Genomic DNA, 21,958 nt, shown 5'->3' with positions numbered 1-21,958 from the left:
ATAGATCAAAATAAATCAAAATGGAATAGGATTTAACTGGGCCTCAGTTGACAAGGAATGACTCCCACAGTCACAATTAAAATCCTGAAGATAGACAGCCGTAGTGTATCTTGTTGCATATCTTGCAGTGACAGTTACTGTGCCTCATTTTCAGGGAGGCTTAGCCTGTAATGGGGTGTGTATAGAGAGGCCTGGCACTTGCTTTAGAGGCAGGTGCTGCTGTTGCATCTTTTCTCCATGGACTAGTGTAGGATGGTGGTGGCTGCTGTCATGAGCACTCTTCTGCTTACTTAGTCTTGTCTTCTCACGATTAATGTGATTCTCATTAGGGTGGTTATTGCAGTCTCCAACTACGTTAAAATGAATGCTTTGACCTCCAAGTGCAATGCAATTTATTGAAGGAAACCTAGGGCAGCTTTTCTCCAGAATGAACAGGCTCTATTGCAAGTACTCACTGGAGACTTAATGACATGGCTCTGGTGATAGGTGAGGTGACCAAATAGAATGGAACTTGGAAACAAAAGTTTGTATCAGTCCCTTCCATTGAGCTCACACTGATGTCAGCAAATGCAGTAAATGCACACCCTGCTGCTGGTCATGGTACTTGTAACTTATGAAGGAATGCTATTGTAAGTTTTTTGGGGGGATAAAAGTTTAACATGTCATTAAAAACATTAAATTCTAAGCTAGCAAGAGGCTATACAGTACATTTCATAAGCATTTTCATGCTAATTTACTGTAATTTCTTCTGCTTGCCTAAGTATTTAAGCAGGAATTTATTTTGGCACAGTTACCTATTTAGAAAACCCAAAGCAGGAAGGGCAGTTAGAACCTACATCGCAGGAAGACCCCGGGCCATATTCCCATCTCTTCCCTGGGGCTCACATGAAGAAAGCAATCTGTCTACTCTGTCCTGGCTGAGCTGTGTGCCTGGAGGGGCAGGAGCAGCAGGAGCTGGAGAAGGATCATCACAGCAGAACCACTGACCCGACCTCACCTTGACTCTTCAGAAACACTGAAAGGTGACACATACAGCACCACGGCACAACCAGCTGCGGAGGTGAGTGACTTACAGCAGAGCAGCTCCTGGAGAGCCAGTCTCAGGCTGATCCCTGTCAGCAGAGGCTTCAGTGTCACAAGGATTTACGGTGTTACTTGTTTGATCGTAAGGACGAAGTAAAACAGAGACCCCAAGTCCTCCCTGTGTCAGCTGAGCACTTATTTCAGTTTAACTTCCAAATTCGTTCAAATTTGGGATTCTAAGGGCTATTTCTAAAGCAGCAAAAATCTGAAGCGTGATAGATGCCAAAGAACGGAACAGTTTGTGGAGCACTGTGTGGAACTATGATAGCTGCTGCTTCTTCTAAAATGGAAAATTTGTATTGCAGCAGCTCTTAAATTACCTGTGAGACTGTTCCTAACAAAAAGGTAGGTTGAAATTTGTCGTTCTGCCTCTTGGATAATACATATAAAATAATACATATAATGCTCTTGTTGTATTACAGTGAAAAGAGTGAAATACACTTTTAATTTTAAATCTGGTAACAAGAGCTACTTGTCATCTGTTGGTTCATTTCACTGCAGTAAGAATGAGAGTTTTGATCTAGAAATGAAAACAAGATTGCCAATTAGTAACAAGTAACAGCCTCCTTTACTGATTACTTTATAATAAGAACAAGGTATTTCAACTATTCACAAATATTTCTGACATATTACAAAGTAACATAAGAAAAAGATCACAATCAATCATATTTGAAGCAAAACAGTTCAAAAATGTTTACAAATGTGTTGGTTTTTTTCCTATGCAAAATGTTTGCTGATACACTTTTGCAGGCTGTTTGGTCAAAGAAACTTCTGCTGTACATACCCTGCTTTGTCCTAGGGGATAAACTGCAGAAATCCTTTCAGAACAGTACTAAGGGGCTGGGAATACAACCTCTAACAGTCTTGCAGTTTTGTCTCTGTGGACTTTGTGCAAGGCTTAACATGAACATTTATTCATTATGATTTTAAAACATGATATGAAAGTGGTATATACTTTATATTGTATTTAAGTATTTAAAAGATTTGAGACTTGTTCCTTCTATATATACATTATGACTCACAGAATAGTTAGGGTTGGGAAGGACCTCAAGATCATCTAGTTCTGAAGCTTTAAGGCTGCACCACTAAACAACATTCTATCAATCTTTTGTCATTTTCTTCAATGTTACAATTAATCTGTCAAATTTCAATTGTTAGCAGCAATGATTGGTGGTGATGATCCTCGTTTACAAATACCCCAAACCAAACAGCAGAATTCCCTGGGAAACTGCACACCACACGCATGATACATAACTAAAAAATTAGTCCAAAGTTCTGATAAATATTTAGTCCCAGCTAGGTCTAACAGCTATTTGAGTTCTGAAGTGTTTATTATGTACAGAAGGGTTGGGTGGAATATGGACGCTTAACAAAGATCACTGAAGGCATTTCATGGTCTGAATTGTTCACGGAGTGTTTGTTAACGTGGCTGCCCTTTTGGCTTGTGTCACCTGTGGGAAGAGAACATTTCTGGTGGGGTCAACAGGGGAGGACTTACAAGCCACAGCACATTATCTTCTCCAGGCTGCTCAGTTTTCAACTGAACCAGGAGTTTCTTGCAGGATTGAGAGCCCTTTGGGACTTGCTCCTGAGCTAAATGCAAACCTGTACAGCATTAATCAGATGCTGGTTTACATCTAAGGGTTTGGTCTTTTCACCTTCAGCATATTATGTGAAAAACTGCACCAGCGTTTTTCAATGAGCACCATTAACTGACTTTGGTAACGTAACTATTGGCATGACCAGCGGGATCAAAGAACATGCTGAACTCCCGTCTCGTACAATAAGAAAGCACAGCTGCCAATTACCTTGCAACTAGAGTCTGTAAATATTAAAACCATAAATATGTTATAACCATACACATATACACAAAACACAGCAGCAGCAATATTACAGGAGGCAGAGCCTAGTCTCTATAACTGCTTCTTGTTAATACCGATGCAACACCAAAATATACGCTATTAAATATGAAGCAAACCCTTCTTCAAAGGTCGGTGGCAGTAAGCCAAAGTTCAGGTCCAGGCTCCCATTAATCTGAGGTGACTCTGAAGCTAGATCAATCCCACTGTGCCAAATCTAATCAATGAAAGCAGCACAATGGGAAGATAAAGACTACCAGTTAACACTAAAACTTGCTGGGCAGGAGTTTTCTTTTGCCACCATTTGTAATTCTCCCTTTTTCACAAGTGCTCTTTGCATGAGCGCTCACCAGGCTTAGCAGGTGATAAAGTTATTACATATAAAATATGATTTAGTGGTAAGGATTAATAGAAACAACCAGCATGGGATTGGAGTTCCTGAATCCTGGGAGATGCTCCTCCATGTTCTTCAGTGAGACTGCACTTAGCACACCACTGCAAATTTGTCAACTCTTCAACTTTTTCTTCTCTTTCATGCAATTCTGTTTCAAAGCCTGGTAGGAATAGCATGAGAAGGGCTAGAGGAGAACAACTGTGCTGGTCCATTGTCTTTGCTAATGCTCTTCAGAGCAGTGTCCTCTCCTTAAGACCACATCATCTAGTCCAATATCCCCAATTCTTCCTTCCCCTTTCTCTCCTTTGAAGATAACCTGGGAAGAGAAACAGAACAATTTGAGTGCAAAAACAATTTAACATGAAAGAAGCTTTGGTCAAGGTAAGTCTCAACAGTAAGGAAGCCCAGGCAATCAGAACTGACTCACAAAAGCCCATTCATTTTGCTTAGAGTTACATCTGTTTTTCTGTTTCTTTATATTTATTGCCAAGGTGAAGTTTTTAGAAAATTATCTGTGGTAATTACAGCTCTAATATAAATTTTGGAGCTAAATAGTGTGTGTGTGTTGTAGCCTGCTCCTACAGTGACCGTTATGATGTGTGAGCTTTTTAGATCACCTTATATATGTCAGAGCAAACCAGGTCCTGAAGCACCCGAGTCCCTTCTTCAGATCTGAAATAGAAACTACCTTCAAAACTGCGCAGAGCTTGAAGAAAAATGTTAAGGTTTTGATATTGGTTTATTGCCCAGTGTTTCTAAGCTTTCCATGTATTAAAAGATTCTCCATGATATAAGCGACACACAAGAGACAGCTTCATTTGACTGCTGCAGATATATTGAAGAGCAAAAAACTGTGGGAGATTGCACATGTAACCTCCCAGCATTACCAAAATTGACATTTTCAGTATCTTTGCCCTGGTTTGGCCAGTTACAAATCCACAGGGGATGATTCTTCCTACGTCATGGTGCTGCATTATTTAAAGCATTGTTCATGAGGAATGTTGGTCCAGGCCATTATCCTTAGACTGCTCTTCGCTACATGGCGATTACCTTAGAACCAACTTCATGAGGTAGATCAATACAGATAATTTGTCATTTCCCATGTGTCTATTGCTACAGGTGGGACATTTTTTTTCTGCATAAAGCTAATTTGAAAAAATGCACGACTCTCTTATGCTTCATGTGATTACATTGGCAGGCGTTAAAGGCTGAAATTGGATCCGGAAGACAAACAGTCGGGTGCTACACCCATCTTAACTGTCTTCAGCTTCTCACGTAAAAAATCAAAAGGCAGTTCCTGCATTGGTACTCACACTCTTGATGCCTTGTCCTCGTAAAGTTATGTGTGTCTGTCTCCAGCCATGGCCTCCATTCCTTCCCCAGACAGCTGGTCCATGAGCACCGTTTTTCCTTACAAAGACTTGGAGGGTGCCAGAATGCAGCCCAGGCACTTTATGCCGGAACGACAGGCACAAGTCGCCGGTCTGAGCCACGTGGCCCAACGGCAGGATGAGACGCGCTACTCTTCCTTCTTTGCCTTTGGGGTCAGCGATTGTAAGGTACTGCCCCCCTGCAAAAGAAAAAGCAGTTAGCTGTGGTGGCTGGGGGGTTTTAATTCTACTGTGTTGCAGGACCAAATGCACAAGAGTCACTAAAAAAAGCAAAACATTGAAAAAGGGCTCCACAAGGTCCAGTGAGCCTTAAACAGGCAGAGAGTTTCTGGAACGTGAACCAGAACTGATGCACCTGCCTTCTGCAGGGTAAGGCTTTTGCAGCGCTACTCTTCTGTTTACATTAGTATCAGGTTAGGTCTTGCCAATCTAATTTCTGTTTTACAAAGCTCTTTTGAAAATGGAAACTTCATTTCTGACAGCAACTTGGTGACTGCATGGTTTCAAACCCACACTGACATTAAAGCTACTGTGTACTTTTACACACCTTGTAAACTGCAGGTTTTTGCTATGGGATAGATGAATGAGGCAGCCAGCATAAACGATACCATGTAATTGGGCTATGGTTCTGTCCCTTTCCTTTTGTGGGGAATTGTATTAGCAAGTTAAGTCTCAAAGCATATCCATTTGCAAACACAGATAGCTTTTTTGTTTAACCATAATTTAAACTCCTAATCTGGTTTACATACAGAGAGCTAGAAATAGTGTTGCTTTCCAAATGGCTGTTAACTTGATACACTCCCTGAAGTCTTCTCTAACAGTAAGTTGTCACTGAACATCCATACTTAATTCAAAACCGTATTATTATCTCTGATCACGTATGAAATAAAGGTGCCTTCATAAAAACACCTAGAACGTAAACATGAAAATTAGAAGATCCTAGGAATGGCAACATCCAACAAACCTAAGGTTAATGAACTTAAGGTAAAGTCTGCAGATAGGCTCCTTAGTTGAATCTAATGACACAGAAATCCTGGGGGGTTGTAATAGGGTTGCCATACACAGTCTTAATTATAGGATAGAAAAATATTTTTCATTTAAATTGTCGCCCTGCTACTACTCAACCAGAGCTTTATGGTTTTGAAAACTCCTTTTTGAAAGCCACCTCACTCCTCAGGTGTGATTTAATGACACTGAACCGAGGGTTTGTTGCACAATGAAAAGGAGAGCTAACCTTGTCTCCAATTCCCTACTACTACACAGGGTTTAAAGTTCTTCAGTCTCTGTGAGATTTAATAAAGCAAAGTATTATAGTGCTGTCTGAGCCCCCAGATCTGCATTTGGGCATGAAATGGGATCCATTTGCCCAAGGAGCTGTTACAGTTTTTGGTGCTGGGGTTTTCTTTGTGGGTATTTTTAATGCATTGGTTTTGCCTCAAGGTCACTAACTGCTAAAATAAGCATAATAGAGTTTAAATAACTGCACCTGTTTGTTGTAGATACAATTATATCACTACAAAACTACTGCCTTAACTCATTAACTCCATCTGTTTCAGATAGTTACAGTGACCGAACCCAATCAATGGGAAACAGATTTAGGTAAGCACAAAGCCAACATATGCCTGCAAGAAAAGGTTCCCTCACATCAGCATTTTCTGCATGCAAGATAAGCCTGTAAGGTTTCATTCAGCATGGCACCTTTCAAAATGCATTCTGATAAACCAATAAATAGCAAACTTTGAAAGGTGAAACCAAACACTCAGGAACAAGCTGTGAAAATAAATCCTTGCAACAAGGTATTGCAGACAGGAGGGTGTGGGTGGCTGACTTCAAGGGACTAGTTTTAACAGGTTATGTCAACAGCAGCAGAACATACACAGGAAACAAAAAGCTGGGATTGTCCCTGGCTGGGAAGCAGCTCAGGAGGGGGAAAAAAAAAAAGGCTAAAAAAAAAAGCCAGTTAAAAATCATACTTCTGGAATTTAATATGTATTAACAGCAACTTTTGAGCACAGGTAATGAATATGCTTTGAGTGGCTTTCTCAAAGTGGTTTTAAATCCATTTACTGAGAGATGTTTGGATTACGTGTGATCTTTACAAATGCCAGCCTGCAAGCAGGAGACAGCTGCCTGTTCTCTCATCTGCAGGAGGAAGCAGCTCTGCTGTCTGAGCCATTCCTGAGACTTTGTAAGCATTGTAAGCAGCACAGGAGACACTAGAGCATGCCTGTGATGGGGAGGGGCCTGCCCAGTCAGTGAAGACAGCACTTCCACTTAGCCAGCTAAACAGCCTGGAAAAGGTGCCAGGTCACCTGATGCAGTGGCAAATGACTGTGCCCTCAATGGCACTGTAAAGCACACATCTGTGATGAGGTGGTGCGTAAGGAAATGGCTCTCAGTGCCCTCACCCTCCCTCAACTTAACCTGTAACGTTTTACCGCCTGAGAGCATGTTTCCTTCCGAAGTCCGCCATCCCCTCGCATAATGTAAGCATTGTGCACTTCAAAGGCTGCTCTTCTGGGTATGAAGTAATCCCATCATTACGGGGAGCCAGAGATGTGTGTCTAATCCCCCGCATTATGGGGCAAGCTCTGCTGGGGGCAGGGTTCACAGGCAGGGACAACCAACCTCTCAGTGCCATACAGTAAAATCAGCAGGGGACAAAGTACAACCAGCTTCCAACAGTGCAAATGTGCAGTTCTGCTGAGCTACAGTGGCAGAGGTGAGCGATTACAAGTGGTTGCTCCTTTGGCTTCACCTATACTGCAAGTGGCAAGTACGCACTCCCGCTGATATTCATTGCAAGGTCCCTTTTTACCATCCCAAACATACCCAGTCTCTGCATGTGAGCACCTAACTTGTCTTCATTCCAGTTACTCAACAGTTTTCCTATATATATGTTGCTCTAACTTGGAGTAGAATTCAATAAAATCAAACTGAGAGGTTAAAGTAGAACATTATATTTGGCAGCAGAACAAAGACTATTCCCAGCACATTCTGGGATTTTGTTAGTAGTACGGAAATAATTATGTTTGCATGGTGGTTTGAAAAATAAGCTTTGTTTCTCCGTAAATAAGTTGTTCTCTAGTCTACATTTGTGTTCTTCTTGATTCTTTTAAGACAGATAACCTCTTACTGAATACATTTTCTATTCCTTCAGAGGCATTTCTGTTGTGAAGATACGAGGTATGATAAAAGCATAAATTCTCAATTGCTCTTTCATGTTGGGAATCCTCAGTTCTGATTTTCACACACAGAAGAGGTGGGAGTGTGAAATATGTCCTAGAATTAGAGGGAAAAGAAGCTGTGTGAACCCATCATAATGCGACAATTGTCATCAGCCCAAGCCTAGGTGGTTCTTCGCTACAGGATGTGACTGTACAAAGGTATCTTACCTGATGCATCTCTCACTGGCTCCCAGTGCAAATCATCCTCTTTATCCCTGATCCATCCACACAGTCCGCTGTCAAAATTACAGCTGTGTATCAGCGGACCTAGACACAACAGAGAAATGAGTCAAAAACACCGTAAAAATCCCCAAAATACAATTATTTGGATCGTTTTGCTTGAGAAACTACTGCAATTTCACTTGTGGCTGACACCAGCAACTAAGTATGAAAATTAAATGCAGCAGAAGAAAAACTAAAACAATAAAAAGGATGTTAGTGTTGTTATTAACAATTCACACTATTTTTGTGCTAAATCTGTTAGGAAATAAAACTACAAAGGTTCATGTATGTGGTGGGTTTTTTCTTTTTATTAAAGCATAGTTTAAAAAAGTGGCATAAGACGTAGGAGTCCTGTAAAAACATACAAAACCCCAAGAAACCTCAACAAATCCTAAACCCTAGGCCCTGAACATGAGACATGAGCTTTACCTGGGTCATCGTTTGCTTCAAATTCATCAGCAGTAATCCCTCTTTCAATTTCAAGTATTTCAAACAGATTATTGCTCACTCCAGGCTGGCGTGGAACTGTGAGGAAAGTAGGTTTTCAGAAATGAATGAGATAAAGGAGGTTAGTAACCTACTGCCTTATCTTCAGTAAAAAACAGCAGAGCAGCTCTGAGCATTGTGCTTCTCGTGGAGAATTCAATATATTTAATTATATTTGACATGAAGATTCATAAACTTTCTGCCTATGTGATTTATGATTTACATGCTAACATTTACCTTGGCACTGTTAAAGGTGATTCCAAATCGGCTAAAGGCTCTTCAAATGAGAGCTCCTTTTTAACCGGGGAAAAAAGAAAAAGAAAGGAAAAAGCTTTTCAATCTTGAAGCACACTATTCCTCTCCAAATGCTCTTTTAAATATAATGATTTCTCAATAAAATAAAGCCATACTAAAGGCCTTATCCAAACTTCTGATCCACTCACCTTCCACAGATGTTTACAGGAGAATCTCAACAAAAGGCTTGTACTTGGAGGGGCCCATATGTGCACCAGTGAACGTACACCCATCTAGCTGCAAAGAATTAGAGCTCCCTAAATCCTGGTCAGGATTGCACTTAGAGCTGAGGAGGAGGGGCTCTAATGGAAGCTGGAATTCAACCTGTCCTGGGTTTAGCAGCAGCAGTCATTTTTTTCCTCCTTCTTGGTAGCTGGTGGACACAACCTTAATCATACTTTGTGCTTTCCAGCATAGCCTCTTCAGCTGCTGTTCTCAGCTTGTAGGAGAAGCAACCTCTCCATGGTTAACAGGCCCAGCATTCAGCAGCCAGGACAGCCTGAAATTCAAGAGGTCTCTCTGGGAACAATGGCTGCCAAAGACAGATGGTTGCAAAGGCTTCCACTTACTGCTGAAGATCCTGTATCAGGCTACGTCTCCAGAAACAACAAACTGATGTCATGCCTGATGGACAGCTGTCAACTAGAGATAAACAGATAGCACTGGATAGAGCTGTCTTGGAAATTCCTCTTTTAGAGGCAGGTCTAGTGCATAATTAACAACTGTAGTAATTCAGGCATGTCCTTAGATGTTACCTCTGGCACCTAGAGTATTTGTAAGTGACATATATATTAAAAACCTGACACATTTTCCATTTGCATTGCTAAACTAAGTCTCTTCATGTCCTTATAGGCTGCTTAGGCAAGCGAGAACAAGAATTGCGATGATTTACAATTCCAAACTGAAATAAAAGACTTGTTTTCAGGAAATCAAATCAAAGGTAAGAAGGAACTTCTTTTGCACCAGGAGAACATGAAATAGCACCACTGCAAGAGCTCTTCTACAGGTAGGAGACAGAGGAAAACAAAAAACAAGAATTGAGGACCTTCTTCCTTTCTGGAATTAGGACAAAATAAGCAGCCTGATAAAAAGGTTGACTAAATGCTAATGTATTTTAAAAGTAATACTACAGGCTACAGAGCTTGGATGGAAATTTTGTATAATTAAATAAATAAAATGCTTGGAGTCTGTAGGAAACCAATTAACACCTTAATATTATAGTAATTTTAAGAATCAGTACATCTACTTTTTTAATCCTTTGTGGATTTTGGATTATGTCTCTTTGCAGTCTAGGGTATTGATGCTCACACAGCCTCGAGGACTTCAGGTTGGCTTGGGCAGTAACGGCATGTTCATTGTTTGCAACAGTATTTTTGTGGCTTTGTTTAATGTGATTTTTTTATTGTTTTTGCTTAAATGATTAGAATTTTGAAATCAACATGAAGAAACCTTACACGTGTGCAGTACCTTCATGCACAAATACTATCTTCCTTTCTAATGCACTGCTATTTTATACATCCGTGCACACACACCAGCCTTCTCCAAATGAAAGTTGACACCTTTGCCTATAATTAAAGCTCCACAAAAAAGTATTTCTTCAAAACTTTTCCCTAAATTCCTCCCCAAACACTGTTGTAGAAGAATGTGTTGCAAAGCTTTAAAACACTCACTTCAGTGCTCAGACCCAATTAAAGGAATGTGCACTTGGTACAAAACAAGAATTACCATGAGAGATGCAGGACTCTAAATACAACTCATGTGTACACTTCTTTTTTGCTGCAATAACTAATATGTTGAGTGGCGACTGTGGGAGAGAGTATTTGGCTCAATTATTTTCTGCAAGCTTTCCAAGCCGTTTCTGTGTACTTTATATAGCATATCAGTGTGCTTTTCACTTAACTTCAATGGTTTGATAAAGCTTGTTAAATATAAACTTGGCCTCTGTTTCTTGGAGAATTTTCTAAGCTTTGAGTGAGCCAATACATCAACACTACCATATTCTCAAAGTTCATGAGCTAAGTTCTTCGCAGACACATGAATGCGGGGGGGAGAACATTTAATAACTGCATAAGACTGCTTTCTTTTCAGTTTCTTAATCCTTTGGGAAAACAGTAGACAGTAGAACTTTCTTGTTTCATTTCCTTGCTAACTGCTCAGTTTGGGGGTATAAGAGACAGTGTGTATGTCTCACGTTATCTGTAAATACAGAATAAGCACTGGTTTGGTATTACAAACCCAGAACAAAATGTGCAGTGCAGCTTCATGTTAGCAATAATTATTATTAATTACCTATTAAGAATGCAGTGTTCTGCCTTACAACAATCACTGTGTTCTTACGCAATTCCATTCCACGCAAGAATCATGACCAAGCTTCCCAGTTGTTAAAAACAACCAAAAAAAGGACAAAGATTTCTGAATAGTTACAATTGAAAGTTGTTAAATTTTACTCCCCCCCCAAAAAACCCCACAAGGGATGAGATGTCACGCAGAACTAGCAGAAAATAGCTAAAAGGAAGGGTAGTCCAGAGGGCAGTCAGACTTGGTAAACAAGAATACGTCCTGTGTTCCTCCAGGGAAGACACGGAGATATGCTGGGCTAAAAAGAAGGGCAACAGAGTTACACTTCACCCGTTTTATCTGGACACCCGCAGTATCCAGGATACGTTGCCTAAAACTCCACAGGCTCTAATTCTGCAGTAGGAATTCTTTCAGAAAGGGCTTTTGTGAACTGACTCACCCTACAGTACCATCTGCGCGTAAGGGGAGAGATGTGCTAGTGTGCAACCATTCTGCAGTCCAATTTAGCATTTCTTGGGCAGTTACAAGGCTCATTAACTTTACCTAAACCAAACATTTTATGACTTCTCTTTCCAGAAGATTTTCCCAAAAGTAACCTTTGTGCTTTTCTATGAGCAGCTATTCAGGAGGTGCAAAAGTGCCAACTGAATTCCAAGGTAACACAGCTAAAATAAGTAGTCTACAGAAGCTTGAGTATCAGATCTAGCTGCAAGGTTGACAGAAGGTGTCATTTGTATGACTCCTAGATCTTATGGTTTAGGTCCAGATTACAAACAGGAGCAAAGCACCTATCATCTTAAATGTTTAAACATTAAGACAAATACATTTTATTAGATGTATTATGTATTTCGTAAATATCTTCTTTAAGAGAAGACAAAATACTATTGCAAAATGATGCTACTCTAATGGTGTCATTGAATAAAACCTCCTCGCATTCTTTGCTTTTAGCGTTTCCCTTTTTTTCAACAGGTTCAAGAATCACAGAATCATAGAATCATAGAATAGTTAGGGTTGGAAAGGGCCTTAAGATCATCAAGTTCCAACCCCCCGCCATGGGCAGGGACACCTTGCTCTAAACCATATCACCCAAGGCCTCGTCCAACCTGGCCCTGAACACTGCCAGGGATGGAGCATTCACAACCTCCCTGGGCAACCCATTCCAGTGCCTCACCACCCTAACAGGAAAGAATTTCCTCCTTATATCCAATCTAAACTTCCCCTGTTTCAGTTTTAACCCGTTACCCCTTGTCCTGTCACTACAGTCCCTAATGAAGAGTCCCTCCCCAGCATCCCTATAGGCCCCCTTCAGATACTGGAAGGCTGCTATGAGGTCTCACGCAGCCTTCTCTTCTCCAGGCTGAACAGCCCCAACTTTCTCAGCTCACGTAACTGTATTTACTATACTAAGGACTTTTCAGTAATTGAAAGGGGATCAGAAAGAATCAAGTTTTAATCCAATCTTTAATTTTTTAATAGCCGTTATGAGAAAAGTCTCCTAATTCCAATCTTTTCTGCTCCTTCTTAGCTTTTAGTAGCTAAGAAGGAAAGCTTCCAAAGAATGATAAGGGGTTTTGTTCTTGGTCTGCTGATATCTCATATTATTCTTTAAGTTTACGCTTTTCAATCTTCTCATGCAAATCCTGATGGCAGCAGAAATTCATAGTCTTATTGAGCAGTTTGTTCTATCTGTTAGAGACTTTATCCATCGGAGTAACCAGGAAAGATTCTTCTGTACCTCACTGTAGTTTCTGTCAGCCCTGAAATAGTTAAATATTAAGCTATTGCTGCATTCCTCCCTCATTGCCGTTCCCCCGTATCCATATCAGGAGAAGATTATCCTTGGTGCCAGATTCCACTGTCTGCATCTGACTAAGTGGTTCAAAGGCCAAGTGTAGGAATTCAATTTTCAAAAATATTCATTTTTTTGTTCTCTAAAAAGGAGCTCCCCAAAGTCACTGCAGATTCATTAGAAAGGGGTAAAGCATCTAAAGAAAAGCAACAACCCAGTAACTTTCAAAAACTGCAAAGGCATTTAGATAATATTATCAGCATTATTATAATTTGTGCTCTTTGCAGCCACTGAACAGACCAATTTCACTGGTCCTCAACTGATTTCAAGCTGAGCAGCACATTCAAGAGTGCTCTGAAGTGAATGCTTAGGACAAGTTTACTCAGCGTGTGGGACTGCAGGTCAAACAGCAATGGAGAAAATAAGGAGTCACCAAGGGTAAGCTCAGAACAAGGGTTAAACAGTGAAAACTCAAGGTTTGAGAGATTTGATGTGGATCAGTCCTAGACCACCAAGTATGTTTGCAGGATTTGGTTTACTGTGCTAGTACACTTGTGCTAATACACAGTGCACCAACACCCCCTTTGCCATGGATTACCTAACAGAAGTACCACCTATTCAGATCACTACACAATGCAGCATTTACTATCCTGCTGCTTTATCAAAGTCTGGCTAAGACTTCAGAGCCTGAGGGAGAAAAAAAAAAGGAAGGAATAAATCCATGCATCATAAGATAATCTGGTTTAAAACCACAACTTCAAATACTGAGGTCCTCAGCAGATTCTAAGAGCTGGAAGATCAGAATTGCTGGTGGTTGCTGGCTACAGTACTCTCTGTGCTGGGTTTTGCTCATCCTTATGTGATAAAATGCTACTGTTTGTGATACAACAACTCTATCTCTGGGACACAACAGCCCTTGGCAACACATGAGGAAGCAGCCATAATTCTTTTGAATATTGTACAAAACTGAAGTCCTAGTTCTCTTCCCCACAAACTCCTACAGTAACAGGATTCAGTGGACGAATTAATACCTTACTCTACAAGCAGTGCTTTCCTTGACATGGTAGCACATTCTTCTGGAACAGAACTGGTTTGCACCCAGCTGTAGGTTTCACATGCTAAACAAAGGATTTTATGCACTCACTATATAAATGCCAGCAAGAAAGTGGGAGGGGACTAAGTGACTACCTATATGGTACTTTCAAAGTGGCCAGAAGTTAAAAAGGGGGGGAAAAGAGTGGAAAGGAGAGAATAAGAGATAAAAGAGAGAGAAGGAAAGGCATCAGCTTCATTAAGGATCACATTACTAGCATCATGCAAACTCCTATAATCTAGAACACACGTGGGGTACGCCTTTAGTCACACAGTTATGTCACATGTGTGTATCAAATATATCTTTAGCACAGAATAGCAAAAATAATATGGGATTAATGACACGTATCTGTTGACTTGATCTGAGGAGCTGTCTGCCCCTGTATTACCTACTGAGGCCAGTAACAATTGCAGGAGCTTGACCTGATGAAATCCTTCTGTATTGTGCATGAAGACCTTTGAAGCTATGTATATCACCAACCTCAAAGGGTGGCAGCTAACCTAATTAAATAGTTGATAAACACTTTGCAAAGATTATTTTTTTGCCATGTTTGTTATATATACCATAATGTAAACTTACAGTCAGAAACCAAACTTAAAACACTTCCACTTTTCCTGCTTCCCAAACCCCCGTATCTGAAGCATATGTACTGAAAGCATTAGCTTCAAAATCTAGCCTCTAAGAACAATCCAGAAAGACTAATTGTACATGATAAGCTTTATATAGGGGATTGTTATAACTCCATGAAAATAGCTTAAAACTATCCCTCTGATTAAGAATTCAAGATAACACTTGCAACATGAGACACCTGGGAAGTGTAACAGTAGAGACCAGAATAATTGCCACAGAATTCTGTATTTTTAATGACTGGTTCCCATTATATTGAGTTTTAGGAATCTTTCATAAAGATGTTTTTATACTTCTAACTGAATATAGATTGTTTAAAAAATAACCTTGAAAAAAACAAAAGCACACTCCTATGAGTAGTACCAGGATTTAGATTCCCAAATTCTATGTCAGCTTCTGTCTCTATTTTAAATTTACCAAACTGTCTGCAATAGATAAATGTCAACAGGGAAAACAAACCATTTGTCACAAGGAACAAAAAGTCTCCCTGTGTAATAACATACGAGAACATAGCCCAGGAAGTTACTGCACAGATGCCAAAACAACCGGAAAAACACTCCCACATTGCTTGTACACCTGCTCTGAGACAGCAAACTTTGCCTCCTACTACATCACTTCATCAGCTTTATTGTACAACAAGCTGAACGAGAAGGACTGATCCAACCACCCTCCCTGGCTCTAAAATTAGATGCAGAAATCGGGTGTTGAGTATTTCTTGGCAGATATGTGTAGCTCTTGCATATGCCAGTAATGTCTTCTGTGGTATGCACTGAAGCTGGTGTAGAAATGGTGCTGCTGATTTCAGAGAAGCTCTTAAAATGATATGTGTTCATGCTATGAAAAGCTTTACTATCTTCAGTTTTTCATGTTTCTGTTTTCATAGCTGCGGTCTATAAAATTAGCCTCTTGTTATTTTTATGCAATTTTATGCAAAACCCATTGCTTAGTCATAAACATCCAAACCTATCTGAATTTATACAGTACAGGTGATATAACAGTCTTTAGGTAATCAAACATGCTCCCACTTCTTACCATTCTTAAAGGTAAGGAAATATGCCAAGAGTGACTCCCAACTCCCTGAATTTTAATCCATTTATCATTTATGAGTTATGTTGCATTTCAATACTCTTCAGTAAGATGTCTTTAATTTCTCCAAAACTTGTGTCTGCAGGCATAATCAGGTTAACCGCTTATACAAGACAATATACTCACAAATAATCACAGGAAGAAAAGAAAAATGAAAGTTTTGGTTGAACTGATTCAGAACTTTCTCCCCACATTTTTGGTAGGTAATGAAATCATTTGTGCAGCTTTACCTTATGACCATTTTCAGTTTCATGTCTTTGTTCTCACTGATAAATTGTTCCAAAAACCTCAAACAGTATATGCATTCTTTCACCTCACCACATCTACAATTCTGATAAATGAAAGTATATATAAAATTACTTACTGAACACATCTCCTCGGGGTTTCTGGGGATCTACCTGGATCCTGTTGTCATCTGTAATTCCTTGGGAAGATGTAGTTTCAATAGGAATATGTGAAGGCTCTTCAGTTGTTATCAGGGGAGTTGTTTGTGGTGGTAGTGTAGGTCTTAATGTTGTAGGTTGAGGTGGTGTTGGAGGTGGAGGCCTTGTCACTGGCCTTGTTGTCACGGGCACATACCTAGTGGTTGGCCTTGCTGTCAGTCGAGTCGTTGGCCTGGGTGTAGGTCGAGTCGTTGGCCTGAGTGTAGGTCGAGTCGTTGGCCTGGGTGTAGGTCGAGTCGTTGGCCTGGTTGTAGGTCGAGTCGTTGGCCTGGTTGTAGGTCGAGTCGTTGGCCTGGGTGTAGGTCGAGTCGTTGGCCTGGGTGTAAGTTGAGTTGTTGGTCTGACCACCGGTCTTTCTGTAACAAGAGCAGGTACATATGGTGGTCTGAGGGGTTGCCCTGTGCCTCCAACATCAGGAATCCTATTGGTTATACCACTGTCTCCCTTCGGGAGCATGCTGTTGTCTTTGATTATATGATATGGATCAAGTGGTTCAATCATAACATTAGGGATAACTGCAAAAAGAACCAAAATGGGACCAAAATGGACATCTGAGTCTCTCCTTTGGAAACATGGTTCATTATGACACAAGAGTCTTTGCTGAAACAATTTTTCTTCTTCTGAATGTTTCCACTACTTAGAAACATACTTTGGCATCAGCACTGCTGAATTATCACATCTGTTTAGAAAGCACTTCTCATTACACCAGTTTAGGATGATTTAGAATGGCTGAAAGCCATCCCCACCTCCTCCCAAGCATCAACTCTCTGGAAGTGCTGGCAAAACTTACCCAGAAGCACTGTTAGTAAAAACGCATGGACAGGAAGATGAGTCTTAGGCAGCCCTCTAAACTGGACAAGTTTGTACTCAGGAGCAGAGGCAAGTTTAGTAAGACTCCAGTGTTACAACTACTTTAGTCATGGATGGGCATATAGGTTTGGCTTAAGAAAGTTATCTTTCAGACCCCCCACTTCTTCTAAACTTTTCTCCTTGTCAGTAAGCATTAATCATTTTACAGAGATTAAACCTAAGCCAATAGCCTTCATTTAGATCCTTCCCTTTGCCAAACACCAGGACACTAAGTAAATGACACTTTTTCAACCTCCATGAAGTAAAGGTAAACTGAACACAACCTACACAGCAGTGACAGTGCCTAAAGTACCATCTCACCGGTGTTCCACAAAGAAAGGACAACAAATTTTAACTTGGTTTCACAAGAGCAGTTTCTGCAGACATGAAACACAAGATCTGTTTTGTTATTTATCATTTTCTATTTGCGTACAAGCCTTTATGCCTCACCGGAGATCTTAAAAGCCCCAGTAAGAACTCCAGTCACGTACTTTGTGTACAAGTGTTTCAAGTATAACTCACAGCTAAAATGAAGAAATAGTTTGTGAATAATTAATTGTTTGATGATAGTAGGTTAAAAGGTTTTCTCTCTGGCCACCTGTTTATTACCATTCTTCTGAATAAATACCCTGCAGGTTTTACATTATGGTACATTAAAATATAAAATGCACCTTGAGACTGTGTCCAGTAACACATGTGAAGTGTCTCCATATACAATTGCAAGCACTCAGGTTGGGAAAAATCACCTTAGCCAGAACACATCACCATAACACAGCTATAGCTGAAAGAAACAAGTCAGCAATGGTACTGCTCTTCAAAGAGATCAGTGAGTCACCAAAGACCAAAACCCTGGTATGAACCCAGGGTTCTTAAAAAGATTAAGCAGATATCATAGAGCTGCACAGTCTGGGGACAGTCATGTGGGGGAGCTCCAACGGCCTATTCTGTACAAAAGGGGTGGTTGCTTCTCCTAAGAGAAAGGTGAGGAAGGGAAATTTCCAACAGGGAGTTTGTCCAGAGAAATGCTCCCTCTCAGCTCTGCTCACATCTGGGGAGCAATGGGGTGTGGGTGGGGTAAGCAGCTGAAATGGGCCAGTTGCAGAGTGCACCTGCACCTAACACCAAAGTATGAGTAATATGTACTGTTTAACCAGACCTACCCTGCTTACCCAGTTACTCTCATCCTGAAGCAATCTCTAGAATCCAGCTGTTAACAGGGAGAGGTGAATTTCTTTCTAATTATGAAAATATCTCAGGGAAAGGTATTTTTAACACAGCATGCTAAGACTCAGAAAACCCTGACTACATTCCCTGGCCCCTTATCAAGTATTAAGAATAGTTAAGAGAAACTGAGCCTGATAGTGCTGTATCTCAAGAATTACAACATAGGACACATTTACTCTCAGAATTCCTTTCTTTTCAAAGGAGCATTACGTACGTATGCAGCTTGTTCCGTTGTCTCTGTACCCTTCTTTACACTTGCATTTGTAGGATCCTGGGATATTGTAACATCGTGAAAAACTACCACACTGATGGAGGCCAAGGGAACATTCATCTATATCTGCAACAGAAAGTTACATACAAAATCATCTACATCAAAGAAACTTGACTTTCCCCTGCAAAAACATAGCAGTATGGTCATTAGGAATATAGTATTACTTTTGAAAAGTTTAATAAAACTGAATTGCCAGTGGGAAATGGAAGATAGTCACAAATCAATGTGGTGATACAAATGCGAGGGTAAAAGGGACTATTGTGCAACTCTGGTATTGCTCAGCTTGTATCTTAGCATCAGTTTCAGTTATGTGGGTAGATTGCAGTTGAGATCACGAAGATCACGATTTTAAGAAACACTTCTACAGGTGACATGAGAAAAACTGAGTATAGGAATTTGTATGTTCTTAATCACACAGGCATCAAAACAGTTTTTCATTAAATGCTTCCTCTATTCTACATCTGTGCAGAATGTTTCTACATCAAGTAGAAAATGCTGGAAATTTCTCATATGGCATTTCCATGTTTGCTGTTGGTGATGAAAGCAAAATCCCCAAATTCCAGTCCTCTGCACTGAGATTTCTCTTGAAAAAATAAATTTAAACAAACGTAAAGCAATGCCTCATTGTCTCCACATGATCTTTTTTTCAGTGAAAGGATCATAACCAGTCGAGGCACTGGGAAACTAAGACAATGGGATCTGGGAACATCTTTCTTGAAGGTCATACACCAGCTACATTCCAGTCTCATGTCCAAAGACAGGTTGTTTCCTAGCCCCTGCCTCTTCCCCACCTGTCTTCAGGGGAAAGAAAGTTGGGCAGCCAGGTTTGGAAGGAGGTGGGGTCTGCTCTAGCCACCTCATCTTATCTTAGATCTTGGGGCATGTTACAGTGTACATACCTAGACATAGCCTAAGCTCATACGCTGCTTCAGACCCAGAACTGCCTGTGCACAGTGAAACTTGTGGGGACAAAGCCTTTGGAAAGGAATTCCTGAGGTCATCAGCTCTGTTCTCCCACTAGCTTCCACAGGAGAACCAGTTACAAGAATACACAGGCCAAATACATGCTTTCTTTTTCATGGACTATTTCTATAATCCACCCATTCCTAAAATGAGGTGCAATGCAACTAAAACAACCTGCTTCAACATTTCAACCAGAGTAAGTAAACATTCTATTTCAGTTTAGAATATGCAGCTCTATTACATGCACATAATAAGTTGTTAGTACCATGGCATTGGTATTTGCCTCCGATGTACATTAGATCAAATCCTTTATAACACCTGCAAATGTAGCTTCCAAAAGTATTGACGCAGTGCCTAAATTGTGGACAGATGACTCTCCCAGTAGCACATTCATCAATATCTGTGAAAAGAAAGGAACTGAATTATTTTTAATAGCAGTTAAAATACAATCCATACTGTCTAAATTAAACTGGTTTCACATAATGAAAACCTAAATAGGCAAAGTATTTTTTATAAGGTCTTTTTGGCTACACAGTGGCCAGCCAGCAGGGATATCTCACCAATGCCTCTGGCTGTGCCATCTCACTTCACCTCTTGGTCACGTGCTCAAATTTTTATGCCTCCAGTGCCACTAGCCTTTACAAATACCGTGAATGACAAGAGATACACTGGCATAACAAGCACTGCTACTGAATTTGGAATGCTTGCTCTATGCTCTTACCATCTTGGTACCCTTCTCCTTGGAGAGGAGACATTCTCCAATTCCTCACAGAATGCACAAAAGCTTCCTCAAAGCCTCTAAACCCTTCCTTGAAACTTTAACAGTATTTGTTTGAAGAAAACCTATTTTTTGTTATTTCTATAGCTTTCTTTTCTCCCACCAAGCCCTGCCCAGTTATAAAGGCAGCACCTGGATTTACAGGCAAGGAACAATAATAAAAACTACCCCAGTAATTCATTTTCTGAAACATGCCTGGAATATTGTTCCTGTAGCACAGATCATACAGGCATATTCAAAGTGTATCACCCTGCAGCAGTAAGTGGTTCATGTTTTTAAAATCTCAGGTGTCCCTAATCCATGACCTGCCTATCAGGAAATCTTCATCTGCTCAGGACTTGCTCTAAACAAAGAGAGTTCAAGCTAATGCCGGGGGTGCAGTATTTCTGAATCTCCTACCAATTACCTGCCACAGGCAAAATGCTTTTTGAGTACGTGCTCTTTGCAATCTCTTACCCTGCACAGTGCCTGCACTGTAGCAGACCCCTCTCTCACAGAGAAGTTGGCTAAGTGACCTTAATACCTCTCTGAGGTGCTGAGATACATAGCTCCCCCTTGCCCAGTCAGTAGGTCCCAGCAGGACCTGAAGCAGTGCTTCAGCAACGTCCAGGCAAGGTGTCGTGTTTTAAACCCATCCAGACAGCTTGTTACCCACTCCCCACCCTTCTTGCCCTCCCCCTACTCCTGGGGGAACGGAGAGGAGAATCGAAAAGAAATGCAACTCCCACGGGTTGAGATAAGAACAGTTTAGTAACCAAGGTATAACACAAATCACTGCTGCTGCCACCAATAATAGTAATGATAAAGGAAATAACAAGGGAAGAGAATACAACACCCCATCTCCAGGCGACCAATAACTTGCACCCCCAGCCCGATCAAGCACCAACGCAGTCCACCTAGCCCTTCCAGGTAACTCCCCAGTTACATCCTGGGCATGACGTGCTGTGGTATGGAATACCTCTTTGGTCAGTTTGGGTCAGGTGTCCTGTCTCTGCTTCCTCCCGGCTTCCCCTCCTCCCTGGCAGAGCATGAAGCCTACAAAGTCCTTGGCCAAACCAAAACATCATTGTTTTTCAGCTCTGTCCCCAGCTGAAAGTCAAAACACAGCACTGCACCAGCTACCAAGAAAGAGAAAAATGACTGCTACTGCTGAACCCAGGACACAAGGACAGAGGAGTGGGAAGACACAGGTGATGCTCAATAAAAGCTTGGTGCTCCTCACCTCCCAGAAGCCGCTGCTCTTCATGCTGACTAACAAGCCAAGCAGAGGCCCAGGGAACAGCTCATGCTCACTAAGTGCTGCTTTCACTGTCTAGGAAACTCTCAGATGAGGTCAGGCTGATAGACAAAAGCTGCTTGAGCTACCACTCACTTCGTAGCGCTTGTACATTGAGCTGAAGCCTGCTGAGTGCTTAAATCCAAATTCTTCACTGAGGCTGAGACCTGCCACGCACGGCTGCCTCTGACGCATGCCGTTCCTGATGTCTGTTAGTTATCTACAGGGCACAGTTCAAGCCTTTGCTCTGCAGCTCTATCAGGCTCTTGATCTATGCGGAAGCAAGGTTTTCTCAATGCAATTCT

At 40.9% G+C, this 21,958-nt stretch overlaps 1 protein-coding gene across 5 annotated transcripts in view; it reads right to left on the bottom strand.

The window, feature by feature from the left end:
* Positions 1-1,628: 1,628 nt before the first annotated feature.
* The window catches only part of NPNT (nephronectin), a 47,403-nt gene continuing 27,073 nt past the window's right edge, over positions 1,629-21,958 (bottom strand). For 4 of the 5 annotated variants that reach the window (XM_061359429.1, XM_061359431.1, XM_061359430.1 and 1 more), the window contains 7 exons: positions 19,865-19,999; positions 18,580-18,702; positions 16,214-16,648; positions 8,606-8,701; positions 8,123-8,221; positions 4,650-4,906; positions 1,629-3,652 (listed from right to left, as the gene is read on the bottom strand). In XM_061359429.1, the coding sequence (XP_061215413.1) occupies positions 3,557-3,652; positions 4,650-4,906; positions 8,123-8,221; positions 8,606-8,701; positions 16,214-16,648; positions 18,580-18,702; positions 19,865-19,999 (1,241 nt within the window). In that variant the 3' untranslated portion in view covers positions 1,629-3,556. The remainder of the gene's footprint in view (positions 3,653-4,649; positions 4,907-8,122; positions 8,222-8,605; positions 8,702-16,213; positions 16,649-18,579; positions 18,703-19,864; positions 20,000-21,958) is intronic. The other variant, XM_061359433.1, reaches the window with a different exon arrangement.

Source organism: Neopsephotus bourkii, unplaced genomic scaffold, assembly GCF_033783945.1.
Source record: "Neopsephotus bourkii isolate Nb327-2 ecotype Australia unplaced genomic scaffold, CSIRO-AGI_Nbou_v1 NB_977, whole genome shotgun sequence".
Classification (NCBI taxonomy): Eukaryota; Metazoa; Chordata; class Aves; order Psittaciformes; family Psittacidae; genus Neopsephotus; species Neopsephotus bourkii.
The sequence above is the reverse complement of the archived record's forward strand: the minus strand, read 5'-3'. Positions and strand labels throughout refer to the sequence as shown.